Genomic DNA, 27,307 nt, shown 5'->3' with positions numbered 1-27,307 from the left:
AGGGGCCCCAACCCTCTGTCAACTCTCCCTTCTTCCTGGGAGCACCTTCAAACTCCACCTCTGGGTGCCTCCCTGGGCCCCTCTGCTTGGGCCACCCCGGATAGTGACTATGGAGCCCCATATCGTGGACCCCTCTTGACTTTTTCAGCCTACTCAGGTGGGTTCTCCTGTGTCCCCTTCTTGGTGCAAGTTCACCCCCTCCATAGTGAACTTGGAAGGGGCCTTGGTCTCCCCTGGTCCAAACTGAGGAGACTGAAGCCTGGGGAAGGAGGGGCTTGGCTGAGGTGGCAGCTGCGACCAGAAGCCAGGCATCCTGCCCCCGGCCCTGGGTGCCCCTCCCCCCACCACACAGGCTTCATCTCTACATTCATTTCTCTTTCTTCCATGCCTCGCTTTCCTTCCACCCTTCTTTTCTCCTTTTCTTTCTCCTTCGTTGGTACTCATCTATGTATCTGTGCATTTATAGCATGGTCAAGGCTGCTTCCTGCTGGGGGATTAGCCACTCGGGCCACCTTGACCCCCGGGGTGGATGACGGCCAGGTGACTCTCCCCGCACTGCCCTGTGTGTTCTTCCCAAGCACCCCCTGTCCTCGTCCAACCATCCCTGGCACTGTTCTCCCTTCACTGGGATGAGGAGGCCACCAGGAACCCACCTGCTCAAAGGGGCTCTTACTCTTGATGCCTCTGGCCCCTAAGAAGACCCAGCTGTCCCGGAAGCCCAGTTGATTTGCATAGGAGCTGCCCAAGTTGGAGAAGAGCTTCCTGATTTCGTCATTCATCCTGTAGAGGACCAGAGAGGACAGTCAGACAGCGCAATGGGAGAACGAGTTCCTCAAGCACTCAGCCCGCCCTCTGCCACGTGCAGGCCCTGCTGGGGAGTCACCTCAAGAAGGACAGGGCGGAGGGGACAGGGCTCCTCTCCGAAGGCCACTTGGAGGGAGCTGGAGAGGTGTTAGAACAGTTTTGCTTTCGTTTACAAATGCAATATATGTTCATTTGGAAAATATGGAACATCACAAAGTAACTAAAAAATTACTTACAGTTTCAACCCCCAGACATAATCATTGTCAAATCTTAATATATTTCTGTCATTTCTTTTTTCCCCCAGGTACTGTTGGGGGGGGGCTCATACTAACCCTTTTGTAACTTGCTTCCCCCCCCGCCCCCCACCCCCATTGAAGAGTGAAGGATGAGCATTCTTTCATGTCCTTAAATATTTTCTACATCATCATTTTTGACGAAGTACATCCTCTTTTAGGTTAGGGTTAGGGTTAGGGTTAGGGTTAGGGTTTAGGTATGTGTAAGGATACGTCATCTATCACTGTCACTATGTGTTATGATTTCTGTAGCTAGTCAGTCAGCTATATTGGACCGGGAGAGTGTGTCCAGTTTTTCGCTGTCGTAACTAAGGCTGTGGTGATTCTCCCAGAACATCTCTTTGTGCACGTGGCTGGTTATTTCCTCAGGAGAAAGAAGGTGGAGCTGGGAAGACAGTGGGAAAGGGCACACAGGGGTTGCGAGCATTTGGTTTGCTTCTTCCTTTGACCTGGGAGGTGGAGGCTCCCACTTACTTGGTCCCTGGGTCATCGTAAGAGGCCACTAGCACCAGCTCATCCTCCAGAATTGCTTTAAGAAATTTCACCAGGGATGTAGGATCTGGGGGAGGAAGGAAAACAAGGTGCTGGTCATTCAGGGGAAAGACCGCTGGTCACTCTCACTCTCTCCTACCACCCTCATCACCCGGGAGTGGCCCGGGCAGGCTGGCATCTGAAGCTCAGGGGCCAGGAGGAGGAGGTGTCCTGGGGTGGAGCCCCCCCTCGCTAAGTGAGGGTATCTTCATTTAGGTGGTCTGGGGCTAGTTCTGGAATTTGAAAGTTCCTCAGGTGATTCTGATGGATAGATAGCAGGGTGACAATTACTGGTCTGAGGAACACTAGGGGCTTTCACCCAGGGGACAGAGTACAGCCATCTCTCAGGAGCTCTGGGCTCTTTGTACACAGCCTGCAACCCCCTTCTACACTGGTTAAGAGCTCGGCCTGCCTGTACTGAGTATATTTATCTTTTAATTAAAGTATAGTGAACATATAATATTATATTATTTTACATGTACAACATAGTGATTTGACATTTATAAACCTTACAAAGTGATCACCACGTTAAGTCTAGTAACCATCTGTCACCGTACAAAGTTATGGCATTACTGACTATATTCCCTGTGCTATGTACTACGCCTTGCGATTTATCTATTTTATGACTGAAAGTTTGTATCTCTTATTTTCCTCCACCTTCTTCACCCATCCTCCCAACCCTTCAGCCATCAGTTTGTTCTCTATGTCTGAGAGTCTGTTTCTGGTTTGTTTGTTGGTTTTTAGATTCCATACACAAGTAAAATCATATGGTATTTGTCCTTCTGTGTCTGACTTATTTCATTTAGCAAAAAACCCCATGGGGTCCATCCATGTGGTCGCAAATGACAAGATTTCATTCTTTTTTTTAATGGCTGAATTTCATTCTTTTTTTTTTATGGCTGAGTAATATTCTATCGTACTCATATATACCATATCTTATTTGTCCGTTCATCTAGTGACGAATACCTAGGTTGCTTCTGTATCTTGGTTACTGTAAATAATGCTGCAGTGAACACAGGAGGGTGCGTCAGTCTTTTCGAATTAGTGTTTTGGATTCCTTCGGAGGGCACATCCACTGGGCCGCAGGCAACTGGGGTCAACGGGGGTTGCCGAGAGGGAACATCAGGCTCCTTCAACTCCCCAGCTGCATCAAGGAGCAAGGCTCCATTCGCATCTTTCACACTTTCTAGCACTTGGCACTTGCGAAATCTCTGCATCTGACAGAGCGCAGGCCTAGGCAGCGCCTGGAGCGGGGCATCAGCTCCCTGCTTGCTTCTAGGACACGGATTTGTTTCTGTTGTGCTTCTTTTTATGATCGAAAAAGCAATAACAGCTTTCTACTTAGGGCGGTGATATAAGTTCTTTTTTAAAGATGTATTTATTTAGCTTAAAAAAGGGGGCTGATTTAAAGAAAAATATTAAAAATGCAGATGGTTCTCTGGGTATGGTGTAACCTGTGCAAGGAGCTCTTGCGTGGTCGACCAATGGGCAAGTCTGGCCTAGTGGGCGAAGCTGGGGCTACGTCTGCCCAACACGGAGGAATAATAGACCCACTCATGGTGTTTTCATAAAGATCAAATGTTGACGACGACTGGGCATTCAGTCAGTACACTACAACGGGATTACAATTAGTAGTAGGATCGGCTGTGTAATTTTTGGGGTTCAGTGGGGGCTTTTGTTAAAAAATTATTAGGAATTTCAAGACTGTGATGGCAGAACTTCCTGATCTTCCTCTAGGTGTGGGGCCTGCGTGACTGCCCGGCCACAGAGCACTCACCCACGAAGCTGCCCGATTCTTAGTGTTCCATGAGGGTGCCCTGGACCTGGGGGAAGAATCAAGCCCCCCACGCTGGGCCAGCTGCCATCCGGTTCAGGCACACGGAGGTCGCCAGACAACGACCACAGCGGCTCTGTTAGTGAAACGACCCTTGAACTCTTGAGATAAAAGAATGAGTTTGGAAAGTACCATTCATTCATTAGGAGATACCAAGATCTGGCTCTTGTCTGGGATAGACAGTGGATATTTGGAGAAAACAAAGCGTGCCTTCTGTCCATTAGCATTTTGCTTTAAGAAGCCATTGTCTGTCCTCTTTTGTTTCCTGAGGGAGGGAGTGCCTTGTTCTCAAAATGCTTCCATTTCTGGTTCCTCATCAGCCATGGTTACATCCAAGTTCATAATAAGGCATATGAAACTTAGTTTCGCCTTTTTAATTATTTTTTTTCCCCTTTTTCATTCTGACAAATGTCTTCCCTGCTTCTCAATCATGTGGACAGAGTGAGAGGGGAGGGAAGGGAAGGGAGAAGACTAAATGAGCTTCTTGGGCTCCTCTAGACAGCCAGGGGGCCCTTTCCATGGATCATTGCAAGTTACCATTTAATCCTCACATCAGTTTTATCAAGTGGACACTATGGTTACCTCTATTTCATAGTTGATGAAACTGAGGTTCAAGAGGTGTCACCTGCCTCAGATCATGCAGCCTGAAGTCTCAGACTCCAGAGACTGGACCTTTTCCATAAACCTGGCCCCAGGCCACCTAGACCATCTTCAGGGTCCTGGACAGAGAACAAATGGAGGCCTCTGGCCCTCAGCCCATGGCCTGGCCCCTCTCTTCTCACACGGCCTCCAGCTTCACCTTGCACTGGAAGGACCTTGCTCGCCTGCATGAAGGCATCCTAATCATCTGGCTTCCTTCTCTCGTGAATCCCCATCTTTGCCTCCAGGGAAAACCTAGCCGAGTACTACACCTACCTAAACCCATGGCCTCAAGATGGGAGAAAGCCACAGAGCAGCAGAGAGCAACCTGTGATGCTTGAGCCCAGAGCTGGCCCTGTGATTGCGGGGACCTGGGAGGGAAACCAAATACGGCTAGGCTCTGAGAAGTGGGCCGAGTTCATCTGTCCCCATGGAAACCAGTCCTTGTAAGTCCTTCTAAGGCCCCGACCTCATCCTGGCTGCAAAGGGCCACCCTGCTGCTTTTCATTCCTTGCAGAGGTTCCTGTTCACTCCTTGCTGAGGCAGGGTTCCCAGCTGGCCAGCGGGTGGCATACTGGTCCCGGTACTATTTCCACACATTTTGGAAGATGTCGGGAGTGTTGGGTGAGAGTCGTGCCGCTACCCCACCCACAGCTTTGCCAGGTGACCTGGACGTATAGTCAGTACACCATAACGAGGAAGCTGCTGACAGGAACCTAGAAGTCCCGGCCTCCAATTCAGGTAGGTCAGTGCTCTGTTGCTGGGCTTTGCTCAGGGCAAGGAGGACTGTGACTTTCTAAGAGGTGGCTCTGTGCACAGAGAAATTCAGAATTCATGTCTGTGCAGAGGAGAAAAGACAGCTGCGGAAAATTGCAGAGAGCTTGGAGCCTCAGAGCTGTTCCTTCTGGGCCTTGTCCTGTCCTTGAGTCCACTTAAAGACTCCTATAGCCTCAAAATAAAATACCCTCTACCTAGCAGAGCAAACCGGGCTGTAAATCCTCCCCCTTAGCACTATGGCTGCGCATATGCCTGGCCTCCAACTGCTTGCACCAGTGCTTCTTTGCCTGAAGGTCTCCTTTGGCCTCTAGATCCTCTTTTGTACCCTGGGGCAGGCCAGAATGTATGAAGCTCCAAGGAATTAGGCGTGGGACCCCCCTCCCCCTGGGAGTTTCCCCCCCATCCCCGCCCCAGCTCCCTTGCTCCTCTGGGTTGTATCTGAGGCATGTGTTGATTGATACTGGCTCCCAGGTCCCAGTTCGGTGGCTTGATAACACACTTTACTGGCTGCTTTCCTTTCTCTGTCTTAAATCCCCTCTGATGTTTCCTGAGAACACTTCCTCCCAAACGAAACATTGCACTTGAATCCTTGTCTCAGGATCTGTGTCCAGGAGCCCAGGAAGACAGCAGAGAGGCATTTCAAAGGCAGCAGGATGATGCGAACTCCCACCGCATCTCTCTCTGGTTGTCTTCTGTGAAGATAAGAGCCAAGCATCCTGGCACCCTGCTAGCTCTCCTGCCACAGGAAGGAGCTCAGCCCACCCACGACTGCAGTGCCAACAGAGGTGCCTACCTCCAGAATACATGTCGAAATACTCCTTTTTCAGCACCATTCCCGTGGATCCTGAGGGATGAGAGAGCAGAACGATTATTGTCTGTAATGTGTCGTTCTGCTTGTCATTTTGTGGAGAACTACTACTCTTTAGTCTAAGGTCTAAAAATCAAATAATAATGGAATAAAACCAGGTCTGATCAGAAAGCGTGCAGAACTGAGTAGGTGCCCAATAACCGTTGGGCTGATCTGAGAGGTATAAGAACATTACGGTGGAGAGTCTCTGGAATCAAATAGAATTCAACCAATCTGGTCTATGTTATGCCTTACCACTTCCTAAAGCATGACTTAGCATTCTGACCTCAATTTTTACATCTGTACAATGGGCTGTGGGAACTAAATAAGACATATTTAAAATAGTCAGCATACAAGATAAAATTTAGCTGCAAAACAGAAATGAAAATAACTACAATTGTCTTTATTATTACTGCCTAAAAAGGAAATCTGCAATTTGACTCCTCTGACTCTTGAAGGGGAAGGGATTTTCGGTGGGCTGAACCGTACTCAGTGTCCTGAGTCCAGTAATCTCAATTGTGTTTGTGGCTTTTGCAGAGGGTCCAAATCCTACAGAGAAGCAAATGTTCTGGAGGAAAATTGCAGTTCTCACCTCCTGCCACTAGATGGGAGTATTGCAGAGGGGATGGCAGCTCTGCATTTCACCACCAGTCCCTCCCCTCCGTTTCGGTTTGTGGATTCCTGAAGAGGGTGGGGCCAGGGGCCAGGGTAGTGGCTGCTCTCTCGATGGGTGGGTAGGGAGAGCTCACATTACAGCCCCTCCCAGATTCTCAGAGCCACTATTGCCAAGCCCCGGGGCGGGGCACTTCCCCTGGACCCTTGGTAAGGGGTCTATGCAGCTGTGAAACTGTCATCAGGTGCATTCGTGGATTTTTCTGGAATTAGGGGGAGGAGATGTAGTTTGAACAGTTTCTCAAAGTAATCTCCGCCCCTAAAAGGGTTAAGAACCACCCATCTTTAACAATCTTTTTGTTGTTCTGGCTCATTATGCCCAGGAGGGCCTTGACCCTGAGAGTGACTCCTCCGGCTTCCCCACAGCTGGCGTGCAGTATGTGCTGCACACATGCTTGGAGACACGTCTAGTGTAGGGAGGTAGTTCTGTTGAGTGATAGGACCTGGAGCCAGCCAGATTGGGTTCAAATCTAGATGATTCAGTTGCTGTGTGACCTAGGACGAGTTGCCTGACCTCTGAGCTCCTGTTGTTTATGTGGAACAAGGGCGTACTGAGCATGGTGCCATTCTAGCATCATGATGAAGTCAAGTCAAATAGCTAGCATGTAGTAAATGCTCAATAAATGTTAGCGTTTAGTGTTATTGATGGTTGTTTTTATCTTAGAGCTTTGTGAGGGATGAAGAAGGAGGCCTTCATCTGAGCCCATCTCATGAGAGACTACTCAAGAATCTTCTCTCTCAGTGGTCCACTTGGGGAGGAGAAAACCAGTAAATTTCAGCGAGGTCAGTGCAGCCAGAGTTGTTTCCTGCATGCCTGAGGTGTGCTCTGAGACCAGTCTGAGAGCTGCCTGCTTGCCCTCCCTACAGGAGAGCCACCATTAGAGTGAGTCAGGCCTTCCTCTCCTCAGGACTTTGGAGGAGGCCCACCCTGCTTGGCCTCCTTCCTCTCCCAGCCCTCACCCTTCCCAAGCTTCCAGGAAGTTGGCCAGAGCTGCCCTGTGACGCCCCCTCTGGACAAGGCTCTGTCTTTGCTCCAGGCCTTGACTTATCTGTCCCCTAACCCTGCAAGATTTCTTGACAGGGGAAAATAATTCCTCTAGGGGCAAAGGGTCAGGGTTCCAGTCCTACCCTGTCACTTCCTAAGTGCTTTTGTGTGGTCATGTGGTCATGCCACAAACAAGCTTCATCCTTTCCCTCCTGAGCATCCACCGTGCCCTTTTCCCATTTGCCCTGACTTTTGTCCCAGGAAGTCTTTCTTAGATTTGGGGAAATGGCCTTACTCCCCATCTCTGAGCTGAAGGCACAGAGGAGCGTCTTGGCTGGGGCCCGACCACCTGGTCCTTACTGATCCCTGTAAACTCGCTCCCTCCTGAAATGTGTCCCTGGTTCAGGCTTGGCCTGCATTTGGCTTCCCATTCATCGCCCACTGGAGTTGTAGGGTTAGGGAGACTGTGGGCCTCCCCTTGGTTCTCCCTGCTTCCAGCTTCCCTGCTCCAGGCCTGAAGAAAGTTTCTGGAATGTAGGGCTGGGCCTTTCCGAGGCTCCCTACTGCCCTCTGCTTCAAGCCAACACTTTGCAGCAGGACCTTTAGCCCCTCACCCTCTGGCCCTGGTGGCCTCCCCACGCCTCTCATCACTGCCTGCTTCCATGTTGCAGCCAAAAGACCATGTGGGCCCATGTTGGAGTCTCTCTTCTCCCTCCTCCCTTCCCTGTCCCCTGCAGTGTTGCTCCTGCCTAGAAGGAGCTTCCTCTACTTTTCTCCTGGTCAACCTCTACTATCCTTTAGGCCTCAGTTGACCATCACCTCCCTCTGGACGCCTCCCCTGACTACCTGTGCCCCTAGCCTTGCATCCCAGCTCCCAGGGCCGTGCTTCCTCTTCCTTCATATATGGTCACCACACTGTGACTGTTTGTGAACTTCATGGACACCCACAGGGGGTTGTGAAGCCAAGGCCTGTTCTTCTAGCTCACAGCAGAACCCCCAGTGCTCTGTACAGGGCCTGGCTCATAGTAGCTGTTGTTGAGATTCGTTGAATGAATAAAGGTGTGAACTCAGCTTGTGATCTCACATTGTCGTTTGTTGTCCCTTATGTGTGTTGGTTTAAGCTTCAGGGTGACCTTGAGGATGGGGTCATGTTTCATAAAAAAAGTGTATCCTCCTGGGACAGGCACACATGGCAGGGGCCTGGCCAGGACTTTGGTAGGTCCAGGTCTTGGACTTTCTGTTCCCACAGGCCAGTCAGGCCTCCCCTCTTGACACCCCTGGGATCATGGTAGCAGCTGAGCCAATGTTGGCTGAATGAACGTAGAACTATCCTCTCCCCACGCCTCCTCCCCAGTGCTAAGAGTACGGTGGGGATGTCTAAGGGGTGGATCAGCAACTCACCATTCACCAGGGCAATGTTCAGGCCTCTGCCTACATTGTTTTTCACAGAGCTCATGATCCTGAAGAAGAAACGAGAAACAAAACAAAATACAACAGTTGGTCTCGAGTGTGGAACGAACGAACACTGTGCTGTTGCGACGCTGGAACTCTGAGGGGCCACGTGACGCAATGCGGAAGCGTGGGAAGCGCGCGGAATGATTTGGGCCATCTGTTTTCTCCTGGGAACGAGCGATGGGCTGGACTCTCTGAGGAGTCCCTCGTAGTGTGTTGGGACCAAACGGTCTGCTCAGAGGAGAGGGAAGGGCCCTGCTTGGGACTCTGAGATGTTGGAGGAAGGACCAGACCACCTTATCATGCCTTGAGGAAGGCAAAACCCAGAAGTTGTTGCTATCCTGTAGTGTCCAGGATCCTCACGTGGAGCCCAACTGTGTCCCTGCCCGCCAGCATCCGCACTCCTGTCTCCTGGTGTTCCTTGGGAAAACTGTCCTTCTCCATCTCAGCTAGGAGGTTCTCGGGACTTCTCCCTCAGGTGTGGACAAGCAGAGCATCCTGTGCCTCTGGCCACAGCGGTTGAGTCAGGTATGGTCATGTGACCCCGGCCAGCCAATGAGACCCAGTCTCGGGACTTTCATAGGGAAAATTCAAATGGAAAAGCTCTCTCCTCCCTGTGGGGTGCTAGGTTGGGCTAATGTGTCAACCCAGATGGAGGCCTCCCTCCTTCACCACACAGCAAAGCTTATATTTCAGTAAAGAAAACTAAATCTATTGACAGAGGAAAGCAGAGCTAAAGATGGTGAGAGAGGGTGCTTCGATGACATGGTTTGAACCCCTGGCTCCAGCTGGTCCTGAAGCCCACTGCCTCTGGCCTTTTGGGTACGTGAACCACTAAGTTCCCTGCTTTGCCTAAGCAAGTACATTCAGAGCCCTAAATAAAACACTTACCTGTCTCTGGCTCCTTTTGTAGGATTAACTCGCTATCTTAGGGTCTTTACTATCTGGGTCTTTCTCTTGTACCTGGGTGGAAGTCCTGGTACCTGCTGCATCCAGGCTTTGATGCCCAGATCTTGATCTTCAAATCTCCCCATAGGCATTCCCTTTCCTAGGAAGACCCGCATGTTGGCTGTCAGACAGACTTGAGTTCAAATCCTGGTTCTACCTCCAGTTAGGTGGGCAACCCTGCCTGAGCCTCAATTTCCTCATCTTTACAAAGGGGAAAATTATAGCTTGGGAGTGTTAGGGGATTGAATGAGATGATGCTGTAAGGACTTAGCAAGGTGCTGGCAGACACGGAACTGTTCGGATTATGGTTATTTGTGACTCACCCACCCAGAGCAAAAGGAAGTCTGTGGCAGGTGTGGGCTGGTCTCAGGGCCTGTGCCTCGCAGCCTCTGAATTAGCTAATGAATGGATGAGGTAAAAGAAACAAAACACAGGAGTCCCTCTGGTACTTACATGTTGTCTTCAAAGCATATGCTGGGACCCACGACGTTGGCGGCCCCGCTGCAGATTTTAAACGCAAAGAAGTTGGCCGGGCAGGGCTTGCTTAGGTCACACTTAGTCTTCACGGCTGCTGGGGAGGAAAGAAGCCACCCTTGGCAAGAGCTGTGTGTTGGATCACCATCACCCCAGAACTCATTTCTGAGCTTCCCGTCACAGCCCCAGCACAGTGCCTGACTCAGCACAAGCCCTCTAGTATGTGCTTGAGAACCTTTTGAGCTCCCAGAGGCTCCCACTGACAACCTCATGGGGGCCCTAGCATGGTGGGCAGGAGCATCTCTCACTCGCAGTTTCTCTCTGGCAAGTCTTCAACCTCCATGCACCTCGACTTCCTTATCTGTGAAATGGGAGAACTATGGCGCCTTCCCCACTGGGTTCTTGTGAGGAGTAAATGAGCTCAGGTTAATATTGACAATTCTTATCATCATTCAATCATCACTCTCTTACTGAGCACCTGCTATGGGCTGAAACTTGAGATACAACAGGGGACAGGTAGGCTGAGCAAGCCCTCCCAGTCAGTACTTAGCACTATTCTTGAAACCCACTGAGGACTCACTATGTGGCACCTCTGATTGTTGGGGCTGCTGTTAAGACTTGCGTCCTTTCCACAAGGTTCCCACAGGGCAAACCCAGGAGGCCTGTGCAAGGCAGGACATGTTGATGGAAACTCCAAACACAGCCGCTGAGCTACTCAGCCCTCAGTGGACTATTCTCGAGCTGGGAGGTCAGCCACGCTCTCAGCCTGGCAGGTTCTAATTTATATTAAAGCATGGTTTCAACACTACCTGACAGTTGGGAAGGTGCCACTAGGCAGGATTGGTAAACATGGGATTAGAGAGAGTTCCCCCACAAAGGGAAAGCGGTGGTTGGGCAGCCTCCCTCTCCTCCAGCCCCTGCGCCAGGTGTCCGGCTGAGCCTTGCCAGTGCGTGCTTGGAGCAAACCCATTGGCTTGGAGCCCCACCTCTGGCCACCTGCCCCAGGCACACCGTGGGGGCTTGCTGTGTGCTAGACACTATGGCAAGCGTTTTGTATTTATGATCTTGTTAAATCGTTTCAATAGCTCCTATGCCTGGCACAGAGTAGGTACTTAATAAATATTCTCTGAATGACCACACAGAGTTTTTGGGTGAGCTGAGCCTGAAGCTGGGAGGCTTGCTGTGGTTGGTTGGGGCTCTCACCAGCTTCTATGTGAATCAGGAAAAAAGCCCCCGCCGGGGGAAGTGGTGGAACACAACCCCCTGGTACAAGGCTTGGCAAGCTCGTGGCCCCTCTGACTAGGCGAAGGTGCCCCTTCACACCTGGCTGGATTTCGGCCCATGGGCTACGCGGGCTGCCCTGGCAGTGTGGGGGGTGGGGTGGGGGATGCCTGTCCCAAGCTCTCCTCCCCTGCCCCCCTAAGTTTCAGCACACTTAGAGCTCAACCAGGACGTGCTCACCAGCGAGTGAAATATGGGGATAGAGACACCCCTGAGAGGTGCTCAGGAGAGAGTGGGTGTCCAGGTGTGTGGCTCAGGAAAGAGGGAGCTGGAGGCAGGGATGTGACTCCCCTTTCCCGTCCTCTGGACAGGATCTCCACAAAGGGTCCTTTGGCCACCTGCCTCCTCCTGGGGAGACCAGTTCCCTCTTGAGACCAGAGGTTCTCACCTATGCGGAGAGGCTGTTCCAGGCCTCAGAGAACCACTGTAGAGTTTGCCCAGAGCCTAATCAACTGCAGCTAAGTCTGATAAACCCCAGGTCGATAGGCTGGATTAAGCAGGTTTTCCCAGAATTGATTTTCTGCCCATTCGGTTTTCATGGTCAAGCTGAGGGCTGAAGGGGATGATTCCCAGGAGGTCTCAGCCCTTCGGAGGCAGGGGGTTTGCTCTCTGGGTTAGGGCTTGGGGGCTGCCCTCACCAGCTGCCCAACCCCTCTGGGAGCCCCTAGTGCTATTGCTCAGGATGTAAAACTGAGCTCTGGAGGAGGCTGCAGTCAGGTAGCTTGGGTTGCTGCTCTTCAGTAACCTGCTGTGTCACTTGCCAAAAATCCTCTCCCTTTACCTTTGCCAGCTGTAAAATGAGGAAATTGGTTTAGATCGGGGTTGTCAAATAGGTTTCTCTTAAATGTCAATGGATCTACTACGAGAGCCTTAACAATAAAGCTCTCGAGGCTGCCTGTGGGCTTGGAGGGAAGGAGTGCCGGGATTGGTTGGCGACGGCTTCCGTGGGAGCGGCCAAGCTGGGAGGTGGCACGGTGCTTGTGTTTGCCCTCCTCCCGGCCGGCCGGCCGGTGAGTGCTTGTTCGGCACCAAGATGCTGTGCCTCTGTGTCTACCTCATAATATGACTCAGGAGGCTCCAGGGAGATGGGGTCCAGGTGTGGGCTGAATTATTGGTGTTGATTTTTACAGTCTTTGCTCTTTTTCTGTAATCCCTCAGTGCACTGAGCCTCCCGTACCCTCTCAGTCAGGTGAAATCCCATTCCCGGGGCTGCATCCATGCTGGGCTTGGAGGCAGTGACCTGGAGGTGTTGCCCGTTTTGCAAGGAGGTGTTGAGAGGGTGGACTGGACCAGGTGGGGAGGTCGACTCCCACGCCACCACTCACAGCTACACTGCGTTGGCCAAGAGGGTTCAGCTCTCTGAGCCTCAGTTTCCTCATCTATGAAATGCAGTTAATTGTAGCACCTATGCTGAGTTGTGGTGAGAATCACATGAGGTGCCTGTAAAGTTCCAAATACAGTGTCCGGCACACAGTAGGCACTCGATCATTGGTACCATTATCATCCTCAGAACTCTCTCTCCCTTCTAGGGAGCTGGGGTCCCTGTCGTTCAGACGTCTGGAGCGTCCAGCATGAGAGGCCCACACCATTCCTGTTCTCCCAGCACCCTCTCCCCTCTCTCCCCTCACATTCCTAACTCTGCAGCCAAGGTCCCCACTAGAGCCCCAGCATCCCTTCCCCTAGGCCTTTGCATAGGCCCTTCTCGCCTCCTGAAGAGCCACCTCCTCCCCAGTGCCTTCCCTGACCCCGTCCCATTGGAAGGTGGGGACTTCCTGGAGCCCCGAACATTTTGCCCCATGTCTCTTGGGACAGCTGGCTCTTCTACCCCAATGGACAATCAGCACTCCCTTCCGCTGGCCTCTGGGGCCCCCCGCAGTGCGTGACATGCTGTTGGTACTTTGGAGCAGGAACCAGGAGTCAAATTGGGGGTCACTGCAGTGGTGATAATAAGCACAGCCCCCAGCCTCAGGGTTACCAACCAGGTGGGGGTGGTCAGAGGTGGAGGTGGGGGTGAGGCACAGTCCAGACTGCAGAATAAGAGAACTGGGGGAGGGGGACAGTTGAACTATTCCTATCAATCTGAATGGCTGATACGGGGTCACCCCTGCCACAGGGCTTGGGGGCTTCAGAAGGCATCATTGGACCATGGGAAGAGAGAGCTGGACAGACTCTGGAATTGGAGATTTTTCTGAGACCCTGGGTCATCTCACCCCAAGGCAAAGGGGAGAGTGGGGAGGCACTCACGGGACTCCTTGGAGCCTGAACCTGTTGGAGAGAAGACAGAATCTGGTTAGAGAGAAAGTGCCTTGAGCCCTCCCCTGCTGGATGGATGTTGGGGGCTGGGGCCAGGGGAGCGGGAAGAGGGGAATTTAGAGTGGTGTTGACCTGGCTAAGCAGAATCCACTTCCTGTGGCAGCTGCTGAAATGAACTTAAAGTCCCATCTCATCTGGGGATCCTCCCTCACTTGCCACTGCCACTCCTTCACTCACTCACACACACACACACACACACACACACACACCCCTACACATATACATATGCACAGGTACACATGCATTCAAGTATGCACACATAGAAGCATGCATATGTGCACACAGACATGCACATAAATTTAGACACACACAGACATGCACACGTGGACAAAAATGCACATACACACCACTCATGGTTACAAAGAAGCGGGGTTCAGTTGTGAGACCTACTAGAGCTTGAGCTCTGACTCCTGGCTATGTGGCTGTGTGCGACTTCTCCTTGACTGCACAGTGGAGGCCATCACACCCACCACAGGCTTTGGAGAAGGTCCGGTGAGGTCAGGCTGGAAAAGCCCAGCCCAGAGCCTGGTGCCCTGGCCTTAGTGAAGGGAGGAGTGTGCAGCCAGTGGGGTGTCTTCCTCCTTACTTCTCCCATCACTGACTGCACTGGGCCTCAGGGCCCTTGTTCATTTCCTGACATCTTATTCACATTGTCTCCTGGTTGTTTCTGCGGTTCTACATCAGGTGTCCCACCATACTGGCAGTAAGTCCTAGTAGACAGGGTCCCCAGTGGCCACAGAAATTCTGGGGGAGGGAAGTCTCCTATTTGGGGAGATCCCCACCTGATATGCTTTTTATTTGGCCCTTAGGGTTCTGTCCTTCCTAGAGTATCCCTACCCTCTGCCTCCAAGGCCCCAGGAGTAGGATGGGACCTAGGCTGGGCCAGTCATACATAATATTATATTTCTCTGGAGATATTGCTTTTTGTAGGGATGATACATGGCCCTGGGAAAGAGAGAAACGCCTCTTTCAGCTAAGCTGGAAGATGAGCATCTGGAGAGATGGTTGCCATCACACCCGCCTTAGAGAGAAAGCTGACCATGGAATGAGGTTAAATAGCAATAGGACATAGAGACTCTGAGGCTTTGTGGAGGTACCTAGATCCAGCCACACCTGAAGTCCGATATCCACGGACTTCCCAATTACATGACACACAAGACATTCCATTTTGTTTAAACAAGCTGGAGTTGTGTTTGTCGCTCCCACCTGAAAAAACCCAGCCTAATTTTCCAGGTAAATCAGGAGTTCTTAATCTGATTTCTGTGCTATGAACTCCTCTGATGGTTTGGAAAAGCCTATGAACTCCCCTTAGAATAAATTTATTCTCACTTCTCTTGAGAGAGTTAGCACATCCTACTGTAACAGACTGTAACTTATTAAATCATAAAATAGATTGAATTAGAAAGAAAACCAGCTGTATATAACAAAAACATTAAAAAAATTTGTGCTATAGCAGTATATATGCTTCTGTATTAATGCATTAAATATAAGCTGGGGGGTGTGTGCAACTGGGTTAGGAGCCTCTGAAGTAAACGAATGTTACCTCATCCCGTGCCTGAACACTAATGGGTTTCGATGGTCAATTTTCCCACCGGGTACATTTCCTGCCACTGCATGCATTTCTTGAGACTAAATCAAGTTAATTCATTTTTGCTTTTGCATGTTCTGTAATTAAGTCTGTTTGTTTTACCAACTCAGACGATGAGCCGGGGCTACTTTTTCCTAATTTCGGGGTCCCTGGGACATAACATAGGTAGCCACTCAATGATCGTTGATTGGGTATTGAGACAGAAACACTTTCTAGGGTCTCCTTTCAAATGCTGTACTCTCTCCCACCTCAGTCTGGGGCTCTCTCCTCTAGAAGACACCCCTGAGCTCCACTCCTGCCTTGAGCCTCCTACACTGACCTAGGCCCATCTTCTCCAAAACCGTCACACAGCCAAATCAACCTCTAGCACATAAAAGCAGAGCCCTGGGCCTGGAGACATGGCGGCCACCACATATCTACATCTACAAGGGGGAATTGGGCATGTTTCTTAATCTCCCTGAGCTTTTCTTTCCTCAGATCATTACATGGGGCATTCGTGCAGATTAAATGAGACTATGCATGTAAAGCAGCTAGCATCCATTACCCATCCATCCATCCATCCATCCATCCATCTACCCATCTATCTTAATTTCATTTGTCAAATGTTTATTGAGCATCTGCTCTACACCAGAGAGACTGATGGATGTATATAAATTAAATCTTTGCCTGCAGGGAGCTCACATTCTAGAGAGTGCAGATAGACAACAACCAAGAAAACAAATAACTAACGGACATAATCATGTATGAAGATGATACTTTGAGGGAAATAGGCTGACATGAGAGAGTCTAAAGTAGGAGGATGGGGGCATGGCTGTGGCAGGAGTGGTCAGAGAAGGCCTCTCTGGGGAGGTGACACCTGAGCAGAGACCTGAAGCCTGAGAAGGAGCTGGCCACAAGGAAATCTGCATGAAGAGGGTTCCACGCAGAGGAAAAAGCAAGCACAGGTGGAAGTCGCTCAATGCACAGACAGTTTTCTCCCTCCTTCCTTCCTTCCCTTTCCTTCCTTCCTCTGTTTTTCCTTTTTTCTTCCCTTCTTTCTTGGGTCACATTTCCAAAGTGGCCTTTGGCGCACATGTTTTTGCTAGGACTTTGGAACACTTCTGTGTTCCCCACAGGCTCCAGGCTTTTGACAGGCTGAGTGTGTACTTGCCTCCCATCCCCCAATGACTGGGGTCCCAAAAGCAGGCCTATACCCTGCCATGTCTGCTGGGTCAACCAGGGATGGAGGGAGGAATAGATTTTTGACCCTTAGCCCTGGTCCATAGGCCCTGTCTCCAGAAGTGAACTGTACTCACCCAGCCAGCGGGGCAAACGAATGTTTTTTAGGCTGAAGCTAGTATAGCTGTGACTAAAGATCCACAAGGTGATCAGGAAAAAGGTGAGGCTCAGGAAGCGAAGCAGACCTGCAGAGCAAGGAGATGCTGCCATGAGACCGTGGCCCCAGACCACATCACAAGGCCATGTAGCAAGATGATGTGATGTGCAAGTCCTTACCAGATCCCCACCATGAGCCCATGTCATGAGACCCCACATTGAAAGTCCACACCACACCCACACTGGGGGCCAGTCCATGCCCCCATGAGGTGAGATCGGTGTGACTCTGTGTGATGGTCAAATGCTGAGACAGTGCTGTAAGGTTATCTGGCAGTATTCCTCAAAGTGGGGCGGCTGAGAGAGAAGGTTAGAAATGTACCTTCCTGGAGCCCTCCGGAGGATCTCTAGGGGTGAGGTCTGGGAATCTGCACTATTATCCCCCACCCTGAGATGGGGCCTGAGAGCCACAGCAGGGAAGCGGGAGGCAGGCTCTGCCGCAGACAGCCCTGGGAGGCAAGGCCGGCCCCTAGGAGTCGGGAAGGCTGTGTCCAGTGCTCAGGGCAGCCACCTACTGCTGTGCGACCTTGGGCAGGAGACTGGCTTCTCTGAGTTGGAGTCCCTCAGTCACAGAGTGGACATGGCAACATCCTTGCCACTGAGTTCCTGGCTTGCCGAGAGAAATGTTATAGTTGTCACCAGTAGGCAGCCTCCACGGTGGCTTGGGGAGTTGGAGTTAGTCCCCCACACTTTCTATCAACTCCTTCTGAAAATCACCACAAGTAACCACACAGTGCCCTCTACAGGAACACACACTGGTCATGCTAAGGTGGCTGCTCTTGCCTCACACACGGATTGTTCCTTGACCTCCCACCCATCACTGAGAAGAACACTACACCTGGGATAAACCATCCAGAGCTCCCCGTTCTACTCCCTTTCCTCACTATTCCACGAGGGCGGGAAGCGGGCTCCAATACACTTACTTTCCAGCTGCCTTCCAAGTCAAATCCAACTGTCAGGCCAAGTTCCCTCATTTCACACCTGACCTTTGTCTTGGTTTCCCCTTCTCCTCAGCCCTGGATTCAGCTCTGTGACCTTGTGCTGGTCTCAAGCTACTTAGGGTAGGGGAGAAGGCCCCCTGGGTCATGAGGGGGGCTCAGGTCTGCGGGGTTTCTCATCTTCCAGGACACGGGATGGCTGCAGGCACCCAGAATTCCTCTTGGGGATCGGCTCACATTGTCCAGCACTCATTTTGTGCCAGGCTCTGTGTCAACAGCTTTACACACATTATCTCATTTCATCCTCACAGTAACCCTCTGCATTGGAGACTATCGATTATCTCAATTTTATAGACGAGGAAACTGAGGCTCAGAGAGGTGGTCACTTGGCTTGTAAGTGATAGAGGTGGGACTTGAAACCAGGGCAGTAAGCTAACTCTAAAACTTGTGTTTTTAACTCCCTCACAGCTGTTTGGGAATGTAAATGAATTGTATTCATTTCCTGTTTGGTGCCTCAGTTTTTCTCTGTGTAGACTAGAAGGCAAAGGCCTTTAGTGCCCAGCCCTGTGGTATGAGGATTCTAAAAGAGCCTTCCTCAAAGCAAATATTTTGTCCCTTATTGAGTGTTTTCAGGTAGGGAATCCCCGTGATCTCAGCCAGGTGGAGTCACTGTGCTGAAGCTTCTCCAGCCCTTCAGCTTAGAGACAGGAAGTCACCTCTTCCACTCCTCCAGGCTCACCCTGGATTCATTTTTTTAGAATTCTGGCCTGACTCCTTGAGAACAGATATAGCCAAATGACCTCTGAGTCACGGATGGCCAGACACTGCTGATGGAAAAGTGATTCCAAAACCTCGAGCCTTAGAATCCTCAGAACCTGGCCCTACCTGATACTCTCATCCTGTCCAGGTGAGCGGTGGCTTGGGGACAGCGTTAGCCTGTGGAGACAAGAAAATCAAATTGGTAACTGGAATCTGAGATCTGAAAATGAGTAAGACTGAAAATTAGGCACAGGTGCCTTTAACTGAGCAGATCCCTGTCCTTTCAGTTTGGTTCCTCGCCGTCTGCCACATTAAACAGGGCCGCAGTTTTCTTCCTTCTTTCTCTGCCTCCACCCTCCTCCACTTGCCCCTGAAATTTTATATTCAATATGTCTTTTTCAAGTGCAGAGATTGGGAAATAGAGGAAAGTGTAGTCTGCCAGCCACCGTCTCCTGGAGAATTGATTTATTCACTCACTCATCCATCCATCCATCCATCCATCCATTTGTTCGTCTGTCTTTTCGTCCGTCCATCCATTCCTCCCTTCCTCCCTCCAGTGAGCCAAGAGACATTGAGTTAGCTAGCCACAGGGAAACTGTCAGGGAGCAGAAGCTCAAGAGATCTTTGCTGATGTAGCAAAATGTAAAGTAATCAGGACCTGAATATTACAGGTGAGTTTTCGCCAGCCACTATATATGCATATCTCTATAATCCTCACACTCCCCCCTTTTAGGGATGACTAAACTGAGACATGGTTAAGCCCAGAGTTATTCAGCTTGCAAGGGTCAGAGTCAGAATTTGGATGCAGGCTTCGGTCTGCCTGGCGCTTTTTGTCTCAGAAGAGAGTTAAAATTGGTTTCCTTCCTTTTTGAGTCCTGAGAAGGGGTAGGATCATACCTGGGTCCACCTCTCCCCTGTGCCATCCCCCAGGGCTGGGCAGTTACTAGTGATTTGGCAGCTTTGAAAACCCCCAGCAGGTCTCTAGAAGTGCGGGGTCGCAGAGAGGGGCTGATGGAAACTATCTTAGGTCTCTGACTCCCACAACTAGCTGGCGGGTCTCTGATGGCAATGACTTACTCCCACCTCTTTTCCTGTCCCCTCTCCACCTCAGAATATTCTTTATCCTAAGAATCTATCTCAACAGACATGGTGCCCAAAGCCCAACTGCCAAAGATCCAGATATGAGCCAGGAGACCCGGCCCTGAGGTGGTCAGGCTGGGGCAGTCCTTGCTATTTAAACAGCAGCAGCAGCAAATGCAAACCAAAGTCTCCTCTCCGAGAGTAATAAAAGTCCTCCCACTCGCTCTGGCCCTACTCCTCTAGGGTCTTCCAGGTCAGGAAGCTGAGCTGTCGCTTGGGCCCACCCACAGAGATTGTGGAGAACTTAACTTCTTGAAATTCAACTGACCAATTTTTTTTTTTTGTTTTAGACACAAAAGTATATTATGTTCTTGAATGTTTTCAAGATGCGAGGTTCTTGGATGCGGTCCCCCATTTGCGGAGGATCTAGGAGAGTTGGGGGCTGGACAGGATGGAAGGACAGGAACAGAGTCAGACAGAAGAGAATAGACAGACAAATGGACAGACATGGATGGTCACAGAACAAGCATGTACAGTGACTTAGAGAGACAAAGATAAGGACAAGGGGGAGAGGGAGATGGCTGCGATCATAGAACAAGATGGGGGTGGGGTGGGGAGAGAGAGACGAAGACGAGAACAGAGATAAATTAAAAAATATGACCCGTGTACACCCAGATTCAAAGGTGGAGAGAGAGAGAGACTGACATTCAGAGAGTGAGAAGACAGCAAAGGCGGTGTAGCGGGTGAGGGCACATACCTGGGCCAGGCGCTAGCCTCGTGCTGCCACACCTACCCCAGCGGGGAGTCTGGCCTCTGAGGGGGGGGTGGGGTGGGGAGGGACAGGTGGCAAGGGCTCTGGCAGCCTGATGTCCCTCCTGGCTCCCTCCTAAACTACCCACTCGGCACTTGTGGGGCTTTCAGCTCACCTTGCCAGCCTGTGTGCGCTTTGCAGTTGGAGCCCAGGACTGGCCTGTTGGCTGTGGGGAAGGAGAGAGAAAGTCACCAGGGACAGGCATGCGAGCAGGGTGGGGCAAGAATTTCCTCTGCAACCACCCCAACCCCAAACAGTTTATTTCCTCCTTGTTCCTCATGAGACGGTCACAACCTGTTATTCAGGTTAGAAAGATCTGGGGCAAGGACATGGGGACAGATATCCTACTGTCCTGCATGGTGGCTTGATGGGCCCAGGCACAGATATGGTGGCCCTAGGGTAGTGTGTAATCACAGATAGATGAGGTGGGAGGGTAGAGTGTGGAAAGTAGGGGGTGGTAATGGGGGTTAGAGAGGTGGGAGGGTATGAATTGCCGAGAACAGCCTCACTCTTCCCTGACTGGAGAGCCCATGGACTTCCCTCACTATCCTTGAGCCTCTCTCTTTATCCTGCCCATTCTCATGGATTCCTTCTGATTTCTGGGAGCATATCTGGCCAAGTGCATAAGCCCCCCTATTTTTTTCCCATGGCAGGCAGGCCTAGTACAAGTCACGGACTGAGGAAGTACTTGAGTATTTGGAGACTGAATGAATTAGATTCTTGCATAGTCCTGGAAGGTTAGGATGAGTAAACCACCAGCTAAAGAAGAAAGCTGAAGTTCAGAGAGGGCAAGTGACTTGTCTAAGGTCACACAGCCAATTTTGGGTTTCATTCCTGAAGCATTCACTGAGCACTCATGGGAAGGCAGGCTGCGTACCAGGCATGGAGGGTATGGCTGTGAGCGAGATACTCTCTGGAGCACCCTGGGCCTTTGCATTGCCAGTTCCTCTGTCTAAACACTGTTCATTTCATCTGCCTCTTTGCCTGGAACACTCCTCCTCATCCTTGGGGTTTTACTGTAGAGGTCACTTCCTCTGAGAAGCTGTCCCTGACTCTCTAAGTCAAGGTTAAACACTTACTTGTGGTCCTAGATTGGGAGACTTCCATCATGATACCCCATCCTGTCCAAAGGGGCTGCTAATAAGAGCATCATGTTTTCTTTTTGATTGGTTCAGGGAGGAGCCTGCGACCCAAGCAAGGTCAGACTTTTTTGGGGAGACGGATCTATGGAAACTCGGAAGAGAGAGACTCTTTTCTCATGATGATGCTAAAATAGACATCTGTGAGTCTGGGGCTGCTGGAGTCCCTTCCTCAGCCATTACAACACATTACTTCCTGTGGTAGACAAATCCTACCAGAAGATGCAAATACAAGGGCTGGGCAGTGGGGGCATTACATGTGGTTTTGGTCCTGACAGAATCAGGCAGTAAAAAGCCTGTGATGTTGGGAAAGAGGATGGATTTGGGGATTAGACAAACTTGGGTTTGCCACTTGCTAGTTGTGTGTTTTGGGGCATACCTCTCTGGCCCTTGGCTTCCTCTTTTATAACATGAGAGTGACGCTATTTACCTCTCCTGAAAGGGATGTTGGGCAGGGAGGCCATCTCTCTAGAAGCAATTTGCTGGCCTGATGACATCCATGCCAACTCTTCCCTGTTTGCATGCCTCAGTCACCCTATGGCTTCCTGCTAGTGCACCTCCACCACAGGATTCCTACACAGATGTTTGTTCTTTCTTCGGAAACAAAATGCCATCACAATATCTCTCTGCCTGATAGTTTGTGACATTTCTTAATGGCTCTATGGGAGCTGGGACATCAGCTTCTTACTGTTTCCCGGAGCTGTCTGTACAAACAGGCCTTTTAGCTCAACTGTGACCTTTCCTAGAATCCAGATGGATGGAGGAAGAGTTACTCTCTTTCTCAGCTGGAAGGGTTGGGGAGAGCATCTTGAACGGAGAAAAGTGGTATTTCCCCAACTTAAATCTGGCCCAATGGTCCCTATTGATCTTAGGATAAAGGCTGAAGTATTTCATGTGGCTTATAAGACCTTTCAAGATTTGACCCTGACACAAGGGTGACCTTGCCTACATCGGTATGTGCTGCCCCTACTCACACTTGCTCTAGCCACCCAGAGCTGCTGAGTGAGGCTCTCTCCTTCCCCAGCTTTGCACACGCTGTTCTCTCTATTTGGAGTGCGCCTTCCTGCCTCCTTCCCTTGGGCAACTCTTCCTCATCCTCAGGTCCTTACCCAAGCTGACCTTTGTTGTGGAAAGAGAACTCAGAAGTGGTTTCCTAACTCATCACAGGGATCCACCCGACAGTCACTCCAGAATCAACCCTAAGTCACAGGCAAAATGGAAACTGAGCTCTGTGAACATGCTCTGCTTCTTCCCTGATATGGGCACTAGTCACAGGTTCAACTTTGCTGTCTGTTTACCAGGTCATCTCTAAAAGGCTGTGAACTTGAGGTCAGATATGGAGCTTGATAAAAGGGTTGCACTTAGCACCAGCTGTAGCTTTATGGTTACACTTTTATTAGATTCAGTCTTTCAGTTTTTCCAGCACCTGCTGGCAATCAGATTTCCTCCTCTCTGACCAGAGCCACACCTCAAATTACTGCCCCAGTTCCAGAACACAGGACTCCACGAAGCAGGGAAAATACCATTTAGATACACCTGGGAGGAGGAATGGCAAACACACGGCATGTGTGCTGCCTCTCGATCCTTCTGTGCCCATGGAAGACATCGACAACTGATCATGACCTTGACCCCAGAACCTTCTCAACATAGCACTTTAGGCAGAAGCAATCAATTTCTCTTCCTATGTTAGAGGTTTACTAAAGAAGAAAATAGGGGATACTCACCATTTTAGGACATACCCTTATTGTTCTATCACAAGAGCATGTGACACTCACCCGAGGGCTTTCTCTTGGCCCATCTGGGGGCAGCTGGGAGAACCAGGGAGTGCATGCCCCTGGGGATAGCCCTCAGCTGGTATGGTTAAGAGTTTGAGGATAATGCCCTAGCCTTCTCCTCCCTAGATGGCTGTTTCAAATTTTGTCCCTGCCTCCCCCCTCCACCAAAGTCACACATTGAGGTCCTACCCCTTGGTACCTCGGAATGTGACCTTATTTGGAAACGGGTTGCAGATATAATTAGATGAGGTCTGTAGGGTAGGCCCCTAATCTAGCATGACTGGTGCTCTAACAAGGGGAAATTTGGACATAGACTCACATCCAGCACCGAGGGAAGTCCAGAATCATGCCGCACCACTGTAGAACTATGAGAGCCTGGGAGAGGGGCTCCTCTCCCACCTACTTCAGGGGCAGTAGAGCCTCAAGGACACCTTGATCTCAGACGTCCAGGCTCCAGAACTGTGAGCCAGTAGGTTTCTGTTGTTTAAGCTGCCCAGTCTCTAGCACTTAGTTACAACATCTGAGCTGACTAACACAGTGGGTCAGATCTGAGGTGTGCTCCATTTTTGTCACCAAGAGTTCCGCAGTGGGATCGGCCTCATTTGCTCACAGTAACCTGGTGGCTATAACACCCTTTATAACAGGGGTTCCCCACCCCCTGACCACAGACCCCCTGTTAGGAACCAGGCCGCACAGCAGGAGGTGAGTGAGCGAAGCTTCATCTGTCTTTGCAGCTGCTCCGCTAGCGTCACAGCCTCAGCTCCACCTCAGATCCTCAGCCATTAGATTCTCATAGGAGCACCGGTCCCCGGTGCCAAAAAGGTTGGGGCCCACTGATTTATAGCATCTTAACCTTCCCTGTCTCCCTTCCCCACTCTTCTGCCAGTGCCATCTGGAGTCACTTCCCAAATAAACTACTTCCTTTGCATCTTTTTCTTGAGGCCTACCTCTGAGGAAACCGACCCGAAACAGCATAGAATCTACCTGTCCTTCCCTCCCTTGGGATTCCCAGTCCTGGGCTCCCTGTCTTTCCACAGCGCCATCCTTCTCCTCACTTTCAACTGAGGGCTCTTCTGAAAAGGTCTGGGCAGGGGCCTTCCTAGGCCTAACTGAAAAGCCCCCTCACCCTTTCCTTTACCTCTGCCTGGGGGGACAACCTGTGTCATTACACCCCCAGGAGGCCAAGGCTTCCACATCCTCCCAGGGGCATATTTTTCTGACTTTTCTTGCTTGAACCCCAGGCCCTGAGAACCCCTCCCTGCACCTCTGTCAGGGGTGAGGGACCAGACTGCTTTCTTGGTGAGCTCTTAAGAAAGACTTGCTTTAGCTGATAGTAAAAATAATGAATTACAAAGAAAATAAAAATAGCTACTATTTTTAGAGTGCTTACTATGTACCTGGAACCAGGCTAAGAATCTTACACAGACATCTCACCAGTCCCTGTGAGCTGGCTGCATTACTGTCTTCAGCTCATAGGAGAAAGCAGAGACCCAAAGAGAGTAACAGGTGGACAGCCTCATGGCTGTGTTAGCAGAGCTGGGTTTCACACCACTGACCACAGACAGCAGAGGGTGAAAACAGTGAGCATGGCGGCTGGCAGGCCTGAGACTGACCCTCGCTCACCATGTCCCAACAACGAAGGGAATGGGCACAAGAGAGGCCTTTGCGCCCACAGGAATAAGGCTTGACTCTTGAAAAAAGTAAGTATTTTAATTGGCGCTCAAAAGCTGATTCTACACCCAGAAAGCGTCCTGGCCTCAGAGATAATTATTAAATGCCACAGACGGCTCCCGTTTTCCTTCATTTGAACAACTGAACGTTTGGGGCTGGGGCGGCAAATACGAGCAGCATCCGCGCGGCCCTCTGCAGCCCCCACCCGTGGAGGACCTAACGCAGGGAGCACAGCTCTTCCAGTTAAGCCGGGAGAGAGCCAGGTTCCCTGGGGCGGGGCCTTCCCTGGGGCGATGCGGGGCCAGGTGGAGTTGGAACTGGGTTCTCTCCACAGCACCGGCCTTCAGGGACCAACGGAAACCCAGTGGAGGACGTGGCTTACACCTCCCTCTTCCCGCAGACAAGCCTGAGACAGCGCTCAGTCACGAGCTGAGCAGGTGCTAATCCTTCGAGTACACTTGGTCAGGAGTTATTTGTGGATCTCTGTTATATCATTTAAAAAAATCTATCTCAATTATTCACCCTAAAATATTGCCTGAGACTCTCCTCTGAGTGATTACTGTGCTGGGGAGTAGAAACAGCACAGACAACCAAGAAGGTCCCTGCTCCCTCCCCCCTTTTAGAAACACGCATTGTAAGGGAGCAGGAACAAAAATGTGTGCGTGGTACAGTACAGCGGGATAGGTGCTCTAGCAGGGGCTCCTTCAGGGAGGCTCCTGGCCTGGGGGTTATCAGAGAAGACTTCCTGGAGGAAGTGACATCTAGGCAGATGCAGTTCTCCGGGAAGGTGTTTCAGGAAGAAAGAACCACATGAGCAGAGGCTTGGAGAAGAGCCAAAACATGATACTCTGATGGTAGAGACACAAGTGAAGGGGCAAGGGGACCGAATCATTGGGGTCTTAAGGACTAGGGTAATGGCTCTGGGCTTTGTTAGGAGGGTAATGAGGGGCACAGGAAGACTTAAACAGGGCCAGTGATGAAACCTCAGCTCAGCTTAGAAGAGGGAGCATTTCCTCCAGGAAGCCTTCCTTGACCCCTGGCTCCTGGCCCTTCCCTGGCACTCTGAGAATTCTTCTATTAAGGCGCCTTGTCATACTGGATGGTCAGCACTGATTTGGGGCCTGGCTTCCCCTCCAGGAAGTAGCTCTTGAGTGCCTTCTTTATTCATGTCCCTGGCACCAAGGCACATAGTACGTATGCAGTAAGTGTTGTTAGAGGGAAGTGGGTGGTGTTCTGTTTGGGAAAAAAAAATAAGGGGAGAAAAAAAAAAACTAAACAAACAAAACAGGAGCTGTTCCTTCTGCCCAAATTGTTACTTCCTTTTTACCTCATGCCCAACATTTTTCTCCAAAGCCGAACGCTGTCCACAAGACCTACTCAGACTTGAGAATCCAACTAGGCTCCTCTGGAAATTCAAGCTCGGGTGATTTCCCTCATCATCCCTAGAAGTTCCGTGCACTAAATGTTGTCACCAAAGGCAGGGGTGGGGGCACTACCTATTTTTTCACGAGCTTCCTTCTGTTTTTTCATCTGTGAGAGGGAGTCATTGCAAGGTATGAATTCTGCATGTGCAGGTGTGGGAGATGGACTACGGAGGGAGCTGGATTGAAGCAGAGAGACGTGAACAGAACAAAGAAGAAGCAGAGACGCAAAGAGACTGCAGGTGACACACACACAGACATCATGGGTCAAGGAGGTTCCCGAGAGTCCGGCATGGAAGCAGGGTCTCTTAACCCTGCCCAGACCCATTTGTCCCTTGCCCTGAATTTCCCTGAACATTGACCATCATGGCCCAGGCTTGTGTGCAGTAATCAAAGTAAAAGAGTCTGCTTTTCATTCTCTAAATGGTCCTTCTTGTAAACTCTCAGTATTTACAGGCAATTATTGATCATGTCGCCAAAACAGAGGAAGATAAACAGCAAATAAATCTATAAACAATAAGTCTGGTGGCTCCAACAATTTGTCCCAGTGACATTTATTTCGGAAGGAAATAAGCCCATTATTTTTATTATGCCCCGTGTTAATCTTATTTATTGGTTTTAATGGTTTTCTCCAGCTCCGACCAGTGGTAGAATTATCGGGCCGTGTAGTGCCACGCAGCGGAAGATGCAAGAAGATACGAGGAGGTGCAGGGTTTTCGGTGCTCTTACTCCTCAAGTTCCTAGGATGTTTCCCAGGACAAGATGACGGGCACCACTTCGAGACTCTTCCTTGTTTAAACTAACTTAACCCTACGGCAGCTCAATGAGAAATTTGGGGAAACCGAGGCACAGAGCAGTCAGGTGGTAGGAGTCAGAGGAAGAAAGGATCTCAGAGACAAACCAG

At 50.6% G+C, this 27,307-nt stretch overlaps 1 protein-coding gene across 3 annotated transcripts in view; it reads right to left on the bottom strand.

The window, feature by feature from the left end:
* FAM3D (FAM3 metabolism regulating signaling molecule D) overlaps positions 1-27,307 on the bottom strand; it is a 35,265-nt gene that overhangs the window by 2,612 nt on the left and 5,346 nt on the right. The window contains exons 2-9 of one of the 3 annotated variants that reach the window (XM_016131663.2): positions 18,633-18,683; positions 16,734-16,841; positions 13,782-13,802; positions 10,236-10,353; positions 8,784-8,842; positions 5,672-5,722; positions 1,572-1,656; positions 654-780 (exon numbers count right to left, since the gene is read on the bottom strand). In XM_016131663.2, coding sequence (XP_015987149.2) covers positions 654-780; positions 1,572-1,656; positions 5,672-5,722; positions 8,784-8,842; positions 10,236-10,353; positions 13,782-13,802; positions 16,734-16,841; positions 18,633-18,645 — 582 coding nt within the window. In that variant the 5' untranslated portion in view covers positions 18,646-18,683. Of the gene's footprint in view, positions 1-653; positions 781-1,571; positions 1,657-5,671; positions 5,723-8,783; positions 8,843-10,235; positions 13,803-16,733; positions 16,842-18,632; positions 18,684-27,307 lie in introns of those variants that run through there. The other 2 variants (XM_016131664.2, XM_036219598.1) reach the window with 2 other exon arrangements.

Source organism: Rousettus aegyptiacus, unplaced genomic scaffold, assembly GCF_014176215.1.
Source record: "Rousettus aegyptiacus isolate mRouAeg1 unplaced genomic scaffold, mRouAeg1.p scaffold_m13_p_4, whole genome shotgun sequence".
NCBI lineage: Eukaryota > Metazoa > Chordata > Mammalia > Chiroptera > Pteropodidae > Rousettus > Rousettus aegyptiacus.
The sequence above is the reverse complement of the archived record's forward strand: the minus strand, read 5'-3'. Positions and strand labels throughout refer to the sequence as shown.